Source organism: Amia ocellicauda, chromosome 1 (genome assembly GCF_036373705.1).
Source record: "Amia ocellicauda isolate fAmiCal2 chromosome 1, fAmiCal2.hap1, whole genome shotgun sequence".
Lineage (NCBI taxonomy): Eukaryota > Metazoa > Chordata > Actinopteri > Amiiformes > Amiidae > Amia > Amia ocellicauda.
Genome location: NC_089850.1, coordinates 25,213,856 through 25,234,149, shown reverse-complemented (window position 1 = coordinate 25,234,149; position 20,294 = coordinate 25,213,856). Strand labels below are relative to the sequence as shown.

The following is a 20,294-nucleotide window of genomic DNA, read 5'->3' as shown; positions in this document are numbered from 1 at the left end:
ATGTGGACAATGGTACAAAGGAAGTATACATAGAGAATATAGAGGGCTGGGGACAATAATGTTGGAAAATTGAAATTGAAATTAACTTTTGCCAAAGATTATATGCAAGTAACCTCAGTGGAAACCAAAAGTGAAAGATGTGGTCAGTACATCCTGTTATACGCCTACAATTCTGGTTTATTTAATATTGTGTTACTTAGTGATGTTTCAGAACATATTTCAGTTTATTTCACACAAAGGGGGGGGGGGTGCTTACCCAGATGTAAATGAACTGTAATTTGTAAAACTGTACAGCCAGCAGGAACAGGGTATCCTCAAAAAAGTTCAAGTTCAAGCCGATATGTTGCTCACTGAAGGAAAGGTTATGTAATTTTTAAATCCTAAATTACACTGCATATTAAATGTAATGGGCCAAGACAAAGGAAGCGGTCTCAGGAAATTCAAAAGTTGGACCAAGTTCCTAATTTGTTGCAAATTCAAATAACAGAACTGAGTAGTAGGAATGACACCATTGTTAGGATAAATATCTTGCAAAACTTGCCAGGAATACTGTTGCTGTTGAAGAACTGGAGTAATTTCTTAGATTTTGAAATACTGCCATGAAGTTACATTTCTAATTGAAACTCAGTTAAACGTGGGAACTTATTTGTTTTCATGATATTTTTGCCTTAGGAGTAAGACATGAAAATCCTTTTTAATTTCACTTGATATATTTAAAAGAAATATACATGTGATAATTACAGTGCTTTAATCACACCATGCATTATCTATTATACAGACATGCTTACAAACAGTGACTGCTGGATCCACAATGAAATATATTTTGGTAGAAGATACTCTATGCATATATCTGGTTCAAAACTATCTCTAGTTGCTCACCTCATCGTTGATCCTAGAAAGCTAATCATTCAATCTAAAACTCCACTGTTAAAATGAAACCTTTAAGCTAGTTAACAGACAATTATGAATATGATTTTCATGAGTAGTTTATTTTTGGTTTACTCCATTTCATTTAAACAGGTTCTGATTCCAAAACAAAACATGTGTTCGGGATCATTTTACAGGGCATGTCAGGGGCTTGACACCCTGCAGCTCCAGAGCCTTGTTGAAGTGGATCTCCTGGACCTTGGAAGCCTTTGTTAGTCTCAGGTTGCGGATGCATCCTTTAAAAGGTGTTTTAATGGTCAAGCCAAACTGTTTCAGGCCCTCTGAAAACATTATTAAAAAACAAGGTTACAATAAAACAATGTTTAGGTCTTTCAGCCACCAATTACCTCTAAGATATAAAGGCAAATAAATAAGCTAGAAGTCCATAAGCTTTTTACTATAACTGCTAATACACAGACAAAAACATATTTTGTTTGCAGATTTTAACAACATTGAGAACAATATAAAATAATATTACATTACATTCTATGTTTATGTTATACAAAGTGACTGTTGTACAATTACGGTCACTAGCTGCATGAGAAATGTATATATATATATATATATATATTTTAAATTGTAATAAACAAGTGGGTATTTCAAAGAACTATACATCACTTAAATGGAAACAGATTTGTTTAGTTTTACATATTTATTCCATAAACTGGACTCTAGAGTGAAGGGTTGTGGGTTCAATCCCAGGTGGGGGACACTGCTGTTGTTCCCTTGAGCAAGGTGCTGCACCTAGATTGCTCCAGTAAAAACCCAGGTGTATAAATGGGTAATTGTATGTAATTTTAATTGTAAGTCAACCTGGATAAGGGTGTCTGCTAAGAAATATTCTAAAAAATATATTGTAATGTAATCCATTGATTTAATGGGACACATTAATCTTGCTTTCCCAACCGGAATAAACAATGATATGTTCTATGATAATCCTACAATTATTAGTTATTACAGAAATCTTTCCATGTACAATAATTATAATTATTCAGGTAAAAATAATATATAGACACATGTGGAATTTATTTATTTATTAAAAGCGCTTACCAGGGTACCCCCCCACGAAGACTGGGTCACTGGTGTCGGCTGATGTAGATTGAGTGTTTGAACTTTGACCTTCTACTTTCTTGCCATCCACTGTGAGCTCTAGGCGGTGCTTCAGCTTGTTGGCAACCAAAGTGTGCCACTGACCGTCACAGAGGCTCGCCTCAGGCTCATACACGGCTGAAAACCTTCCAGCTCCATTGTCAGCATGGAAGAACACCTGCGAAGCACAACGTTCAAGCCTTGTCAAACTTCAGCTTTAAACAGAATAGCAGAAACCTGTGCTTAGAGAGCCATGGTGACAGAAACATCCATGATTGTTAAACACCTGACATTCACTTACTTTTCCGTTAGATAGTTCAATGCCCAGACCATCCATTTTCTGGCTGCTTATTCCAAAGAGGATGCCATCGCTTTGCGATGTGCGGAAATCAAACTCTATCAAGAGATCTGAGCCCACTCTGTAGGCGCCCACTGTGACAGGACAAGAGGGATTATTGGCTAAAGATTTCACTTTACAAACAATGGAGTGATTTAATTGGTTATGCAAGTAACACTTGAGACATGAGATTAGCACCTACATTGCAACAAATGCTTATCATATTTTGTTTTTTATTATTTGTAGCAATACCTGTTTTGGCAAATCCAGTTCCATCAAAGTATGTTCCTTTCTGAGAACTGACGTAGCAGCTACCCACATTATAACTTGAGGTGGGATTATCCATATCCATCAAGGAGCTCAGCATTTTCACATTCCTTATGCAAGCATCAATACTGTACACCACCTATTTTACAGAAAAACACACAGCATAATGAAATCACAGGATTTACTTTACATTTATGTGTTAATACACAGTGGGGAACACCACACTTACTTTTAATTATATTTAAGACTGTATAAGTATTACCAAAAGTACTCAACAAGATGCATTATGAATTACTAAAATAATGTCATAACATACATTTATTTTTACTTTCCTCTGTTAAACATGAATATTAAAATACATTGTTTGTTGCACAGTTGTGTGAAATACATTTGTTACATTAAAAAAAAAGGATTCTTACAGGTCCAATTCTTCTTGTTGTGTAATTCACAGGAAGTCCACCGATATATAGAATGCCAACAACATCAAGTATGTCAGCTTTTTTGGGGCTTGTTGTTTGTTTTGTATGACGATTGTCAACTGTTAGAATTCCCCTTTGCTTCTCCCTCAGCACCCTAATCTGTGGACAGAACAAATAAAAACTTTTAAATGAAATAGTGGGGAAACTCGGAATAAAGTACTATGTCTGCAGTTCAACAAACATGAATCGAAAACTTGATTAAAAAAGAAACTGATGTTCCAAATTAAAATAAGAAACTACATTGTAATTATTTAGTTAACATACACAAAGTTTTAGCATTCAGGTAGCACTTAATAGGTAAAACGTGAAAGGAATCTACATTAATATTATTATTATACATACTTTTTTGTAAAGAACTTTGTGAAGTGTAATATTCAATATATAAACACATCATTTTCACATCACATGTACAAATTTTAATTTAGCCAGGCACTGAAATGCTATACATATTTTCTAACTTGTTAGGCTTTGCACAATCCCTTTTTACCTTGTGCCACTCTCCATCATTGATGATCCTGGGAACGCTCACTGACGTATTTCCACTTCCGAGGTCGTAACTCAGATGGGCGATGCCATCCTTCAGCTGGATTGTTGCAAAGTCTGCATGGTTTATTCTGGCCATGTAAAACACCAGCCCTGACTGAGCTTCGGTCCTGATTTCAAACTCAATTATAAGTCTGAAAGAAAATACAACAACGAGGCAATTATTTCTAGAAATTGTCTTTGAATTTGGATCTTTATCTTTCCACACACTATCAGAATTGCATCGTGCACTTTATTATGGGAGTCAAATATTTGGATCAATCGATTCTAGCAAGGCGATGGGGCTTACCAAGCAGAGAATGTAAACTGCATGTATTAACTTAGAAACAAACAAAATAAAATTCCAATTACACATTTACCTGCTCTTAACCTTAGTATCATCAAATGACAGAGCCACATGACTGTTTCTTGAGAGGCCAAACTGCTTAGCATTCTGCAAAGTCACTGGCTCTGGTTCAGCAGCACAAGGTACCTGGAGATTTAAAAACACATTTATATTAATGATGTCCAATTTTACTGATCTTCATATCCAAAGAAATAAATAGATTTTAATTATTAGATAAAATATTACTTTTTGCAGAGTAATCTAAGTAAATGTGATCAATGACAAATGTATGAATGCACTTGCTATAAAAAAAAAAACTACTGTATTATGTTCAATCCTTCAGTGAATTATTGTAAAGCTTTGACAAATGCTGTACTAGCCATTCTCCGTTTTAACAATAGATGGGGCTATTAAAGAAGAAATCACATTTATAGAACCACTCACACAAAAGTAAAATTGCCATGAAGATCTCAGTTTGGGAGCTAGATTTCTTTTCGATACTGTAGAATATACATTGCTCTTAAGGAAGAAGAAGCCATTACCATGTGTCCATCAATCCATCTTTTATATGAAGGGCATACCATGACAATGCATATCTCTGTTCTGTTGTTTCTCTTTGTTTCTTTACAGAGACTGATAGTTGTGGTAAAAACTGAAGAACATTGATTTTAAAAATACAGGGTAGCATGGTAACTGGAATGAAATATGAATCAGACTCAAGCTGCAATTACAAGCCTCACCCTTGATCACTTCCCTATTATCATCATTAAAACACTGACAGAATTCATATAATTCATTCTAATGTTTTCTAGGGTTTTCCTCTAGGTTTCCTAGAGGACAGTGAAGTATATTCATTTTTTTTTGTCAGTGTATATATGTATGTATGCATGTATTCTATTTTGATTATTTAAGTCAATAACAAAAATGAATATGAATACTAGAAATGTCTTTCCTTTAAGCTGTGGCTGTGTTCTCTGCCTGTAAAGGTATCACTTTACAATAATAACTATGTGTTTTCAATCTTTTTTTCTTTTTCCAGTCACTCCAGATGTAACAGTATGAGGGAATGCTGCGGGTTGGTGGCACACTGAAAACAGTCAGCTCTGATAAGGTATGTCAATACAAGCTGAAGCCCTTTCTTATGAGCCTCCACTGATGTGAGCTGCCGCCTGTAATAGACACTGCACTATTTGTCTTTGAAGTTGTTTGCGCATTTCTTGCTTTTCAGCTGCTTGTATGTTTATTTCCTTAGATATAATATTTCAGTTGTATGATTGATAATGTTGGTCGAACATTATACCTCTTCTGGGAATTCCTTTAACAGCGTTGCAACTGACAAGTATTATTTTTCCTTTTCCAAAAAGTCCCCTACATTGTGCAGACTGCCTGGAGGGATGTACTCAGAGAATACTTTTAAATCTCTCAATAAAGTTACTCAGCACATTGCTTCCAAAGGCAAGGGGGATGTGGTGAAGGAGACTGAGATATAATTAGCTCATACTCACCACAGAATAGTTTTACTTTGCAACGGAAGCATGCAATGAAGTCATACAATGCAGATTAGTAACAAACGTTCAACGAATTATGGATACATGATAAATATATCAGCTTTTAAGTGATGTACTACATGTATGTATTGCTATTTCTATTGACAGGAGGCTAATGCAACATGTCACAGCTGAATGAATCTGTGAACGTGCCAGCCCATAATAATCAACATATACAATACATGCATTGAAGACAGATATGTAAGCAATTAAATTACGCTATCTTTTCTGGGTCAAACATAGTCATTATTTGATATAATTTAAACCTAAAGATATACATAAATATATAAATAAACATGCATATAAGGAGAAGAACAAAGGTTCAATTGATTAAAGAGCTACTCCCCTCTCATCAGTGGAATATAGTGTTAGAATGATTTCATGTCACAGCAGTAAAATGTTAAAATAACGTTAAAATGTTGCTTGATATTCAAAGAGTACAAATAAAACGCTTGGAGCTTAAAGGTACCAGCATGAAGTCAAGGTCAGTAGCAAAGCCAGCGTTCCTGAATTCAGCTACAAAGGAGCCCTATAAGCAGCAGAGTGAGGTAAAGCATAGTTAGGTGTGGCCAGAACAGCTGTGCTACTGCAGTGTGGAAACAAGCTGAGCAATAATCAGATGTATGACAGATGGTACAAATTGGTATTCATTTTCACATGATACATTATTAAAGGATGAAGATGGAAGAAAGGGTTTACAAATGCTTTACATGGTACAGTAATGTTTTGCAGATGTTAAGTCTGTAGATACTTAGGTAAATAGGTACATTATTTCATTTCTAATGTCAGATCCAACACTTATGTTTAGCATATATATTATCTACCGTGATACCATCCAAAACCTTTTCTGGTCAAATAATTACGTATTTTTTTTAAGACACACGTTCTACAAATTTACTATAATGTGTAACTCACTTGAAAAGATATAGCATAACATTACTACATTTTTGGGGTCTTTCTCTCTGTATATGTAGAGACTCATCATATTGAATTGTAGCCCTGACAAAGATAATATGTATGCGAGACAATATCAATCTCGAAGTATAGCCGAAACCTCATAATATGTCAAAGATTGACCTTGCAGCTCATGCTACACCTGATACAGAAACAAATCCAGGAGCCTGATATTTATATCATGAGCACCCAAGTGCAGCCGTAAACAACAAATGGATGGTATTTAATATACCAGAACTCTGGATTTACACCATATATTTATTATACCACTCACTGTATTTTACTGTAGCCAGTACATCACATATAGCGAAACACTGATTAATCAAAAAGAAGGACTCCGATTAGTCAAACTCCTCTTACGTAGCAAGCACAATGACATGTTTTTCTTAATTCGTGTCCAATATAATGTTCCCAGCTATGACTGGAATCCTATGCTTTTGGTAAATAGTTTTTTTCCACATTGTATTAGTGGTTATATACAATCAATACTGGGCCAGAAACCTTCTTTTAATGCAAAAAAAAGAAAAAAAAGCCATACAAGATATATACTGCCCTTGAACACTTTGGATTTACCTTTAACTGTTCACTCACAAGATTAAATGACTTTAACTACCGGAACAATCAATTACTTTGAGATGGCCTTTTTCTAAGGTGAATTTATAAGGAGCTGTGACTACAGACTGACAGTCCAAGTAAATAGACTAGTAGTTCACTGCAGCAGCACAAATATTCGAAGATGGATGGGAGAAAACAGCCTGTGCTGTTAAGAAACAATTATATATTGTTTTTGAGTTTAAAGAGACTGTGCAAAGAGCGAAGCATTGTACTGATCTGCAAACGTTAGACTCCCCTCATTACATAGTAAATGCAAGTGCTACAATTTGGATCACACTTAATGGAGAAAAAAATAGGACTTTTCTACTCCCCACCCATCTTTTTTGTGAGTACAATACTTCAAAATTGTGCTGTTTTTGTTTTGATTATAGTAGAATTATTTTCAGGGAGCAGACTAGGTGAATGGTATATTGCTATGTGCTGATCTTGCATGACAAAAGTGCAAATGAAGGCAGTGTTACCAGTTTTGTGTCAGTTGGTGGAGTTGGTTGCTGTTGGACAGGCACTAGAGTGGTAAGAGCTGGTTTAAGAGGAAGGAGTTCAGTTGTGGGACGTTCAGTTGTCTCTTCTGGAAGAGGCCTGGGGGGCGGAGCCATGCTCGGACACTGGCCGATCTCTGCGTTCTCAAAGGAAACAGGCTGAGCAAAGTCCACGGGACTGAGCAAACAAACAGGAGGAGTTAAAAACACATTATTTAAGAATCATGTTGGTTAACGTTATCACTTGGATGAGGAAATATTTTGCCAAAGAAGCTGGCAATTAGAAAAGATTGGCAAAATTGACTTGATTAAATCTTGGTTAAATTAAAACTTCCCAATTACAAATTACACACCCAGTACTTGATGGTGATTTTTTAATTTTACAGAGGCTTCTCGACTATCCATGACTGGCAGGTGGGTCAAAGTTTAGATTTTATCTTGGTCAAAGTGCATTTCTGCCATTCAACTAGTCACAAGTCTTGTGTCTTACAACCAGAATTTAACACCTTTGAACAGATAAATTATGACAGATTATTAATACATTTACATCTATTCAGGCTAATATATGTACATTTTAAGAGGCATACATGGTATTGATGACTAGATTCCATATACATCCTTCAAAAGGGCTGTTGCTTCTCTGTGAGCTGGCTTCAATGTATGGGGGGATGCCACCAACAAAGAGCTTTTTGATGCTCAGTGTCTGGTCATTCAGCAGAGTTTGTTCCACCTTGTTTTCTTCATCAACTTGCACTGTAAATCTTCTGAAAAAGATCATATTGGTACAGTTAACATTCAATTTACAGACATAAAACACAGTTTGTTCTGTATTATAACAAATACAACATCAACAACATTAACCATAATAATAGTAATACATCTACATCCACACATGCAGTAGAATTGCCTAATACAATTTTTTGGAAAATGTGAAGTCTTCCAGTAATCTAAAATCCAGTAGTCAATGTACAGTGCTCTCATTTTTGGTGGCAAGAATGTTGAACAATCTTTCTTTCAATATTTATTGAGTTAGTTGTGATGCTAATTATTACAAATATCAATTATACATGTGTCTAAATACAAAATGATAATTGCTTTGCTATTTATAGAAAAGTAAGTAGAATTAAGTATAATGTTGGTATGCATTTTAACCCAAAAAGGACAGACTTAGGCTTTCCAGTCTTTTGTATTGCTATTTTTAACTAACAAAATAACATTTCAAACTGATATAAACTAAGGTATATCAAATTTGACAATATTCTGACCATGATCTGCTTTGTTGAAAGGGATTTAGTACAGTACACTGTTGACAGGTGGTTCTTACCCGCCTCTTGCTCTCTCTATTTTTAAGGAGTGTTCTCTCCCATCATGTAGGATCCCATCCTCTGGTCTCTTCAGCACTCTGCGTGGATTCCGGGTTCCAGTGAAGACATGCACTTCTAGAACTCCTTTGTTCAACAGCACTGCAAGGTAAGGCTTGTAAAAATATACAAGAAAATAGTTTGATTAATTAAATGACCAATCAGAGGACAGACAATTCGAATACACATTTCTAGTGCAACTATCCTTGTAAGAGACCTCTTTATTGCTCTAACTTTTAACTACGGTCACTGCGGTTGTCACATCTACATCCTTAAAAATTCAATATCATTAAATGTGAAATTAACTTTTCATTAAATGGGTTCTTTAGCATAACTTCTTCTGTGTAATAAGTAGCCAGTACTTGTTTCCACGTTTCCAATTTACAGACTACATTGTATTATGATGGCTAATTTAAATGTAAGGGGGAGCTGTTTCATCTTCAGTCCAAATTAAACCTGTATTATATTCCCTGTACAAATTGGTGCAAGAAGAATAATGGTTGGAAAACTAAAAATAGGTCCGGCACTATACACAAATGGCATCAACTGAATTTATGGCTGCTAATGATATTCAAAGGTGATGGTCTAGACCTTTCCCCAGGGTTATCACAAATTGGATACAATCTATTACGGCACTGTTGTATAATTTATTTTATTAAAGACACTTCAGCCCTAATGTTAGAGGTTAAAATTACTATCATTTCCTTTACCCGGAAGCTTTAATTACTGCAATGCCCTACAGCACAAAGACAGAAGAGATGGGGAAAATGAAGGTTCTGTTAACAAAGATGTAAAATGCCCTTTTAAAAAGTAATATAATTTTAATTATAATTATGCACAGCCTTTTTTTAACCAATGATGTGAGAGGCTAATAGGGTGAAATTGGGTATTGCAGTGTAAGCTTTCAGTCTATATTAAAATAAAAACAATTCTTTAAGCCCCGCTCAGATGATTGTGGATCCTGTGCACAGTCATTGAGCTGCCAAGCATTAAACGCCATTAAATAAGGCTCCAGATTTGTTCACTCATATAGTTGTTTTTATCATTCACTGTAGTGAAAATGTTAATTTAATAACGAAGTTCTCCTTTCTTTTCACCACAACACAGCAGAGGAGTAGACTGCTGCTGCACTATATAATGTTATTAATATAATTGTCTAAAATGCAAACTTATTAAGACCCCTGTCTCTGTAACTCTAACTCACTTGTCCAGTCTGCCTGCGTTTTCTTCTGGGGGGAACGGGGCTGCCCCCACTGCCAAACAGGATGATGCCCTTGTCATTCTTAGTGCTGAATGAGAGGCTTATCTCTGTTCCCACTTCAAATGAGAAGGGCTTCAATTCCATGAACCCAGGTCTGGGAAAACTGACAGTGTGGATATTCTGAAAAATAAACCAATAAATTAGGCACACTGAGCATTTCACAATTTAAAGATCAACACAGATAATTAACTATATGGTCCTGCAGAATGGAAAAAAAAGTAATATCAGGAACCCAACACCTCTCTGCTAAATCAATATTTAAATATTATGCACAGACTATTGATATTAATTGTGTTATGTATATGTCTTTGTTATGGTGATGTCACTACATTGGGTTCTCAATAATACACAAATTCCCAGTAGTCAGGCACCACTTGGAATTGTGGGTTTTGTAGTTTGTTTGGGGTTATACAGCTTTAGGGCTGCAGTTTAAATCCAAATCTGTATGTACAATGAGGGAAAAAAGTATTTGATTCCCTGCTGATTTTGTACGTTTGCCCACTGACAAAGAAATGATCAGTCTATAATTTTAATGGTAGGTGTATTTTAACAGTGAGACAGAATAACAACAACAAAATCCAGAAAAACGCATTTCAAAAAAGTTATAAATTGATTTGCATGTTAATGAGGGAAATAAGTATTTGACCCTTTCGACTTAGTAATGGTGGCAAAACCCTTGTTGGCAATCACAGAGGTCAGACGTTTCTTGTAGTTGGCCACCAGGTTTGCACACATCTCAGGAGGGATTTTGTCCCACTCCTCTTTGCAGATCCTCTCCAAGTCATTAAGGTTTCGAGGCTGACGTTTGGCAACTCGAACCTTCAGCTCCCTCCACAGATTTTCTATGGGATTAAGGTCTGGAGACTGGCTAGGCCACTCCAGGACCTTAATGTGCTTCTTCTCGAGCCACTCCTTTGTTGCCTTGGCTGTGTGTTTTGGGTCATTGTCATGCTGGAATACCCATCCACGACCCATTTTCAATGCCCTGGCTGAGGGAAGGAGTTTCTCACCCAAGATTTGACGGTACATGGCCCCGTCCATCGTCCCTTTGATGCGGTGCAGTTGTCCTGTCCCCTTAGCAGAAAAACACCCCCAAAGCATAATGTTTCCACCTCCATGTTTGATGGTGAGGATGGTGTTCTTGGGGTCATAGGCAGCATTCCTCCTCCTCCAAACACGGCGGGTTGAGTTGATGCCAAAGAGCTCGATTTTGGTCTCATCTGACCACAACACTTTCACCCAGTTCTCCTCTGAATTATTCAGATGTTCATTGGCAAACTTCAGATGGGCCTGTACATGTGCTTTCTTGAGCAGGGGGACCTTGCGGGCGCTGCAGGATTTCAGTCCTTCACGGCGTAGTGTGTTACCAATTGTTTTCTTGGTGACTATGGTCCCAGCTGCCTTGAGATCATTAACAAGATCCTCCCGTGTAGTTCTGGGCTGATTCCTCACCGTTCTCATGATCATTGAAACTCCACGAGGTGAGATCTTGCATGGAGCCCCAGACCGAGGGAGACTGACAGTTATTTTGTGTTTCTTCCATTTGCGAATAATCGCACCAACTGTTGTCACCTTCTCACCAAGCTGCTTGGCGATGGTCTTGTAGCCCATTCCAGCCTTGTGTAGGTCTACAATCTTGTCCCTGACATCCTTGGACAGCTCTTTGGTCTTGGCCATGGTGGAGAGTTTGGAATCTGATTGATTGATTGCTTCTGTGGACAGGTGTCTTTTATACAGGTAACGAGCTGAGATTAGGAGCACTCCCTTTAAGAGAGTGCTCCTAATCTCAGGTCGTTACCTGTATAAAAGACACCTGGGAGCCAGAAATCTTGCTGATTGATAGGGAATCAAATACTTATTTCCCTCATTAACATGCAAATCAATTTATAACTTTTTTGAAATGCGTTTTTCTGTATTTTTTTGTTGTGATTCTGTCTCTCACTGTTAAAATACACCTACCATTAAAATTATAGACTGATCATTTATTTGTCAGTGGGCAAACGTACAAAATCGGCAGGGGATCAAATACTTTTTTCCCCTCACTGTATGTCTATAAAACATATTCATTATTTTTTAATCTTTCTAAAACATTTCGTTAATTCAGTTTTTATTAAATATATTTTTAGTTTTAATCTTGATATAGATATACAATACATATCTAATTAATAAATGTGCCTGTTTATGTGTGTACTAACTCGAGGTAATACACACATTAAAATTAATAGCATCAAATAGCAAGCTGATCAAAAGAAAAACCTAATTACTGTTGACCCACCTCTACAGAGCATCCTTTGGTCAAACCAGTATAATCAGGGCTACTTAATAAATTGTAGGGTGTTCTAGAGATCTCTATGTCTTTGAGACATCCAGCAAATTTCTTCAAAGTCACCTCAGCTCTGCAAGTGATGGGAAATGGTCACATTTTAGAAATGCAATCTAACTTTTAGCAGTTTTACAAATATGAACATTAAAGCTTTGAAAGGAAACCTAGGTAACTGGATTAATTAAAAATATGAAACCATTTTATATGCCCACTCTTTGATGTTGCATCTCTGAAGCTCTGCAAACAAGATTAATGAAACTTTCTTCAAATGTTCCTTAGAAGCTATTAAAACTATTGACACTCAGCAATATCATTTTTAAAGCACGCAGGAAAGAAAATGTATGCACACGATAAATACAATAAAGACAGACAGCGCTTTATGCAGTAGCCAGTATGGAAGCTAATCTGATCAACACAATCTACAGATATTAACTACACAGAAAGCTTTATGCAAAATCTAGCATAATTTTCTGATACAAATTAAGGCCGGGATTAAATCAAAACTTTGACCCACCTGCTAATAGAAAACTACAGAACTGTACTCAGTTGCGGCTTCATTTTTAGTAAGATGCCACTTTCTCCTAATCAGAAATGTAACCGCTATGACGTACAGGTTTTTAGTTTGCTATTAGCGAATGGGTCAAAGTTTTGATTTAATTCGGCCCTAAATGTCTATTGCCAAAGTGGGGTGACTAAGGCTGCTGACTTTTGATTATTTCCACTGAGTGTTACATGCTCTATTATCAGCATTAGATAATTAATCAATGTTTTCATTCCTGAAAGATATAAGCAGAACTTTTCAAGATTTTTTTAAAGAGTGTTTATTGTGAAATGCAATTTGTGTCATTTAACAACAAATGAATGTTAAAGAAAAAAAAAATGTATTAACAAATGAATTTCAGGAAATATTAGATATGCCTTAATTAAGAATTCTGGGAAGCTACCCATAATTATAAATGTATTATGTTAAGTATAATGAAAATGTTAATCAATGTGGTTGGGGTAGTTAACTGCCACTGTCCACAATTTCCTAGTTTATTATGTATTGTGTAATAGGTCTTGTAATTTCAGATTGGGAAACTGAGTCCTGTAACGCACCTAATCCCATTAAAATAATTATGCTGGATTTTGAGGATAAGATAAATCTTTATTCATATATATATATATATATATATATATATATATATATATATATATATATTTTCAAGGAAAAAGAACAACAATTTTCCATTTACAATTCTGAGATTTTGTTGAGCAGTAAATGTATTGCACTATAGCTCCAAAAAGCAAAGTATGGTGCTTTCAGCAAGTACTGCAAATGAAACTTGGAAAATACACTTTGTAGCCAAACTTTTTGGGGGCAACATAGTAATATGCTAAGTGCGAGCAAGAAAAAAAATATTACCTTGCTTTCATACTGTAATAAGAGATAAAACAATATTAGTGCTACTTTACAATTACAGCTTGAATACATCTACAATAAACATGGTTAGAATTGATAGTGACTGCTTGTATAGGATAAGGACTTGCAGCACTGTTGTAAACCATAAGAAAATATAATATATATGATAATAACAAAAACATACACATAAACACTTTCTGCATATTAATTTACAAATTTACACTTGTTTCTGAAATGGACAAATGTTTGCACATCTATTTCTCATTTTGTAAAAAGCACGTCTGTATGTATATATATATATATATATATATATATATATACACTCACCTAAAGGATTATTAGGAACACCATACTAATACTGTGTTTGACCCCCTTTCACCTTCAGAACTGCCTTAATTCTACGTGGCCTTGATTCAACAAGGTGCTGAAAGCATTCTTTAGAAATGTTGGCCCATATTGATAGGATAGCATCTTGCAGTTGATGGAGATTTGTGGGATGCACATCCAGGGCACGAAGCTCCCGTTCCACCACATCCCAAAGATGCTCTATTGGGTTGAGATCTGGTGACTGTGGGGGCCAGTTTAGTACAGTGAACTCATTGTCATGTTCAAGAAACCAATTTGAAATGATTCGACCTTTGTGACATGGTGCATTATCCTGCTGGAAGTAGCCATCAGAGGATGGGTACATGGTGGTCATAAAGGGATGGACATGGTCAGAAACAATGCTCAGGTAGGCCGTGGCATTTAAACTATGCCCAATTGGCACTAAGGGGCCTAAAGTGTGCCAAGAAAACATCCCCCACACCATTACACCACCACCACCAGCCTGCACAGTGGTAACAAGGCATGATGGATCCATGTTCTCATTCTGTTTACGCCAAATTCTGACTCTACCATCTGAATGTCTCAACAGAAATCGAGACTCATCAGACCAGGCAACATTTTTCCAGTCTTCAACTGTCCAATTTTGGTGAGCTTGTGCAAATTGTAGCCTCTTTTTCCTATTTGTAGTGGAGATGAGTGGTACCCGGTGGGGTCTTCTGCTGTTGTAGCCCATCCGCCTCAAGGTTGTACGTGTTGTGGCTTCACAAATGCTTTGCTGCATACCTCGGTTGTAACGAGTGGTTATTTCAGTCAAAGTTGCTCTTCTATCAGCTTGAATCAGTCGGCCCATTCTCCTCTGACCTCTAGCATCAACAAGGCATTTTCGCCCACAGGACTGCCGCATACTGGATGTTTTTCCCTTTTCACACCATTGTTTGTAAACCCTAGAAATGGTTGTGCGTGAAAATCTCAGTAACTGAGCAGATTGTGAAATACTCAGACCGGCCCGTCTGGCACCAACAACCATGCCACGCTCAAAATTGCTTAAATCACCTTTCTTTCCCATTCAGACATTCAGTTTGGAGTTCAGGAGATTGTCTTGACCAGGACCACACCCCTAAATGCAGTGAAGCAACTGCCATGTGATTGGTTGGTTAGATAATTGCATTAATGAGAAATTGAACAGGTGTTCCTAATAATCCTTTAGGTGAGTGTATATACACAGATGTGCTCAAATTTGTTGGTACCCTTACAGCTCATTGAAATAATGCTTCATTCCTTCTCAAAGAAGCTGTGAAAAGAGATTAATTATTGCTCATTCTACAAAGATATTCTAAAATGGTCTGGACACATTTGTTGGTACCCCTTAGAAAAGATAATAAATAATTGGATTATAGTGATATTCCAAACTAATTAGTTTCTTTAATTAGTATCTCACACGTCTCCAATCTTGTAATCAGTCATTCAGCCTATTTAAATGGAGGAAAGTAGTCACTGTGCCGTTTGGTATCATTGCGTGCACCACCCTGAACACAGACCAGAGAAAGCAAAGGAGAGAGTTATCTGAGGAGATCAGAAATAAAATAATAGACAAGCATGGTAAAGGTAAAGGCTACAAGACCATAGTAGACCATACTACCTGTTAACAGGTGCAGAAGTCTCATTGAGAGCTACAGAAAACATTTGATGGCAGTGATTGCCTCTAAAGGTTGTGCAACAAAATATTAGGATGAGGGTCCCATCATTTTTGTCCATGTCATTTTCATTTGTTTTATTATTTACAATATTATGTTGAAAACCAAAATCAAAAGCAAAGTCTGATTTCTATTAAATATGGAATAAACAATGGTGGATGCCAATTACTTTTGTCAGTTTCAAGTTATTTCAGAGGAAATTGTGCATTCTTCGTTTTTTGTGGAGGGGTACCAACAAATTTGAGCACGTCTGTATCGGTATATAAAACAATACAGCCATTACATTATGAAAAATGTTTCAGTTATTCACTTGGATATAGAATTTATTAATAATTAGACATATATAAACAGACATCTAGGCATATCAGAAGAAATGCAAGAAGTGCTCAGTGTTACGGGCAAATCCCACATTAAAGAAGAGTAATAAGTCTGACAACAAGAACCATTAGAAAAACAACTGGTACTAGAAAACATGTAAGGCTTACCTCTTATATTACAAATATGTAACATAAACTGTAATTTACCCTCACAGTTACAGATTATTATTTGTTTCCCTTAGAAAGTAGAAAGAATGAAACAATCAGCTTTACAAAAATAGAATGTTACCTGAAGTTTCTAAGAGATGGCAAACCACCAAAATAAATCCTCTCATCATCCTTCAGATTAAGACCAGAGTTAGTTCCCTGAGAAACTGTCACAATCTTTTCCTCTTCATTGGTGTCTATGTCTACAATGGTTACATTAGCTGCAGGGGAAAGAGTGTGTTAAGAAGAACAACAGCTTGAAGAAATGTCCCTAAGAATGGAAGTGAATGGAATGATATAATCTATTGTTGCCATTCAACTTGTGTTACTTTTTTCATAGCTTAATTTGAACTGTAGTTTTATCTTGCTAAGCTATGAAGACTGTTTTGGATGTGCAAATACAGTATTTACATATTAATGGCTGAAATTTAGCTCTACACTAACTTGAAACTTGAAAAGGCCTTATTTTAAGTGATAGCATCTACATGGAGCTGATCACACACAATTAATAATTCTTAGCAGACATGTTTCAAGAAGCCTATAAGCTTACTTCTGTAGTAACACTGTACTGCGTATAAAGATTGCTCTACAAAAATACATTAACAAAAATTAACCTTGTTTCTGAACTCTCGCCATAGTGAATGATTTCCATTTCCCATCATTGTGACGCTGAGGACCAGTCACAGAAGCCGTCCCTGAGCCGAGATCATAACTCACTTTCACACGCCCATCACTCAACTCCACACTCATGAAGTCCTTCTGTTGAAAGAAAAACATGCACTGAAGTGGTTGCACTCGACAGAAAATTACAGAGTGACATGAAATTGATGTAAAAAGTAATGTTTGTTATTATCTGACTATTGGCATAGAAAGGAAGAACACAAGAACCTAGCGACTGAAAGGGCCGATGGTATGTGGCGTGCTATACAGTTAAACCAGAGAAAACTACAAGGGAAAATATAGAAGACTGCCTGTATAAAATAACTCCAAGGGAAAACCTGTGGAAAAAGAATAGACAAACATTACCATATCTTTTGTAGCGAAATACATGAGGAGAGCATCGGTGGAGAAAGTCCTGAACTTGAACATGATTGTAGACACATTGGGGTTCCAGCGCGTTGGCCGGCTGACTGCAGCGTATCCCTCCCCATCAAACTGCACCGTGCCCTCGGTCTCAGCTGGCTGGGGGCTACTCGGAGGGAAGAAAAACAACGTCATTCAGTTGTGTCATAACATGAAACCGTAGTGGCAGGAATGAAATGCTTTAAGAGCATGTGCAATACAGTACCTCACTACACAGCCTTTACAGTTCCCTTGTCTATCCCTGTAGTTCCATAGTCCAATGGGTTTGTTATCCAAATACGTTTCTCCCATACAGCCAGTGAATGTGGTGGTTTTAACAGCATCTGCCTTCTATAATAGTCAAACAAAACTGGAATGATTAATCAAAAATTAAGACAGTTAACTTTGATTTTCATCAAACAAAAATTAGAAGAAAAATAAACTAACATTCACCTTTATTTTGCCCAGTATACCACCGATAAAAAGGTAAGCATTTTCATCTACATCAAGGATGGTGTAGCCTTTAGGTGACACAGCACTGTTAGTCATTGGCATAATCCCAGCTTTAGGCCCCTCTAGAGCATGTACGGAAATAGACCCATTGAGGCCAATCCTACACCAGAGAGAAAACAAGTGTTAACAAATTCAGGGTGTGAATTTGTTCCTAGGAAATTAGTTGTGTTTATTTTCAATTCATTATTCTCAGAACATATCACCTACATTCACAAACAAATTACATTTAAGCTAATTACACAATAGACATGCATCTTAATGAATGGCATTGATATTATAAACTATTAATTTAATTAGCAAAAGGATTAATTTAATTTACTATTTTCCAATATACTTTTCAAACATAATGTTCTTAAAATGTAACTGCCCACATATCTATTTACATTTAGATTTTGTTATATTAAAAGGGAAATTGGGAGTTAAAGACAAAATAAATGAATGCAAATGTTTTTGTATGTTGTACATATAAAAAGAGTATCAAGGTCAATGAATCTCTTTTAAACACTTACAGTGGGGGAAGAAAGTATTTGATCCCCTGCTGATTTTGTACGTTTGTCCACTGACAAAGAAATGATCAGTCTATAATTTTAATGGTAGGTGTATTTTAACAGTGAGAGACAGAATAACAACAAAAAAATACAGAAAAACGCATTTCAAAAAAGTTATAAATTGATTTGCATGTTAATGAGGGAAATAAGTATTTGATTCCCTATCAATCAGCAAGATTTCTGGCTCCCAGGTGTCTTTTATACAGGTAACGACGTGAGATTAGGAGCACTGTCTTAAAGGGAGTGCTCCTAATCTCAGCTCGTTACCTGTATAAAAGACACCTGTCCACAGAAGCAATCAATCAATCAGATTCCAAACTCTCCACCATGGCCAAGACCAAAGAGCTGTCCAAGGATGTCAGGGACAAGATTGTAGACCTACACAAGGCTGGAATAACAACAAAGAAGTCCAGAAAAACGCATTTCAAAAAAGTTATAAATTGATTTGCATGTTAATGAGGGAAATAAGTATTTGACCCCTTTGACTTAGTACTTGTTGGCAAAACCCTTGTTGGCAATCACAGAGGTCAGACGTTTCTTGTAGTTGGCCACCAGGTTTGCACACATCTCAGGAGGGATTTTGTCCCACTCCTCTTTGCAGATCCTCTCCAAGTCATTAAGGTTTCGAGGCTGACGTTTGGCAACTCGAACCTTCAGCTCCCTCCACAGATTTTCTATGGGATTAAGGTCTGGAGACTGGCTAGGCCACTCCAGGACCTTAATGTGCTTCTTCTTGAGCCACTCCTTTGTTGCCTTGGCTGTGTGTTTTGGGTCATTGTCATGCTGGAATACCATCCACGACCCATTTTCAATGCCCTGGCTGAGGGAAGGAGGTTCTCACCCAAGATTTGATGGTACATGGCCCCGTCCATCGTCCCTTTGATGTGGTGCAGTTGTCCTGTCCCCTTAGCAGAAAAACAGCCCCAAATCATAATGTTTCCACCTCCATGTTTGACGGTGGGGATGGTGTTCTTGGGGTCATTCCTCCTCCTCCAAACATTGGCGAGTTGAGTTGATGCCAAAGAGCTCGATTTTGATCTCTGAATCATTCAGATGTTCATTGGCAAACTTCAGACGGGCCTGTACATGTGCTTTCTTGAGCAGGGGGACCTTGCGGGCGCTGCAGGATTTCAGTCCTTCACGGCGTAGTGTGTTACCAATTGTTTTCTTGGTGACTATGGTCCCAGCTGCCTTGAGATCATTAACAAGATCCTCCCGTGTAGTTCTGGGCTGATTCCTCACCATTCTCATGATCATTGAAACTCCACGAGGTGAGATCTTGCATGGAGCCCCAGACCGAGGGAGACTGACAGTTATTTTGTGTTTCTTCCATTTGCAAATAATCGCACCAACTGTTGTCACCTTCTCACCAAGCTGCTTGGCGATGGTCTTGTAGCCCATTCCAGCCTTGTGTAGGTCTACAATCTTGTCCCTGACATCCTTGGACAGCTCTTTGGTCTTGGCCATGGTGGAGAGTTTGGAATCTGATTGATTGATTGCTTCTGTGGTCAGGTGTCTTTTATACAGGTAACGAGCTGAGATTAGGAGCACTCCCTTTAAGAGAGTGCTCCTTATCTCAGCTCGTTACCTGTATAAAAGACACCTGGGAGCCAGAAATCTTGCAGATTGATAGGGGATCAAATACTTATTTCCCTCATTAACATGCAAATCAATATATAACTTTTTTGAAATGCGTTGTTCTGGATTTTGTTGTTGT

General features: G+C 37.0%; 1 protein-coding gene across 1 annotated transcript in view; it reads right to left on the bottom strand.

The window, feature by feature from the left end:
* Positions 1 to 154: 154 nt before the first annotated feature.
* The window catches only part of lama2 (laminin, alpha 2), a 208,555-nt gene continuing 188,415 nt past the window's right edge, over positions 155 to 20,294 (bottom strand). Inside the window, exons 48-65 of the mRNA XM_066699351.1 lie at positions 17,970 to 18,129; positions 17,743 to 17,867; positions 17,481 to 17,643; positions 17,069 to 17,213; positions 16,537 to 16,675; positions 12,460 to 12,580; positions 10,128 to 10,304; positions 8,887 to 9,038; positions 8,150 to 8,326; positions 7,545 to 7,740; positions 5,984 to 6,043; positions 4,002 to 4,114; positions 3,587 to 3,776; positions 3,040 to 3,198; positions 2,606 to 2,759; positions 2,318 to 2,448; positions 1,978 to 2,194; positions 155 to 1,208 (exon numbers count right to left, since the gene is read on the bottom strand). Coding sequence (XP_066555448.1) covers positions 1,054 to 1,208; positions 1,978 to 2,194; positions 2,318 to 2,448; positions 2,606 to 2,759; positions 3,040 to 3,198; positions 3,587 to 3,776; positions 4,002 to 4,114; positions 5,984 to 6,043; positions 7,545 to 7,740; positions 8,150 to 8,326; positions 8,887 to 9,038; positions 10,128 to 10,304; positions 12,460 to 12,580; positions 16,537 to 16,675; positions 17,069 to 17,213; positions 17,481 to 17,643; positions 17,743 to 17,867; positions 17,970 to 18,129 — 2,734 coding nt within the window. The 3' untranslated portion in view covers positions 155 to 1,053. The remainder of the gene's footprint in view (positions 1,209 to 1,977; positions 2,195 to 2,317; positions 2,449 to 2,605; positions 2,760 to 3,039; positions 3,199 to 3,586; positions 3,777 to 4,001; positions 4,115 to 5,983; positions 6,044 to 7,544; positions 7,741 to 8,149; positions 8,327 to 8,886; positions 9,039 to 10,127; positions 10,305 to 12,459; positions 12,581 to 16,536; positions 16,676 to 17,068; positions 17,214 to 17,480; positions 17,644 to 17,742; positions 17,868 to 17,969; positions 18,130 to 20,294) is intronic.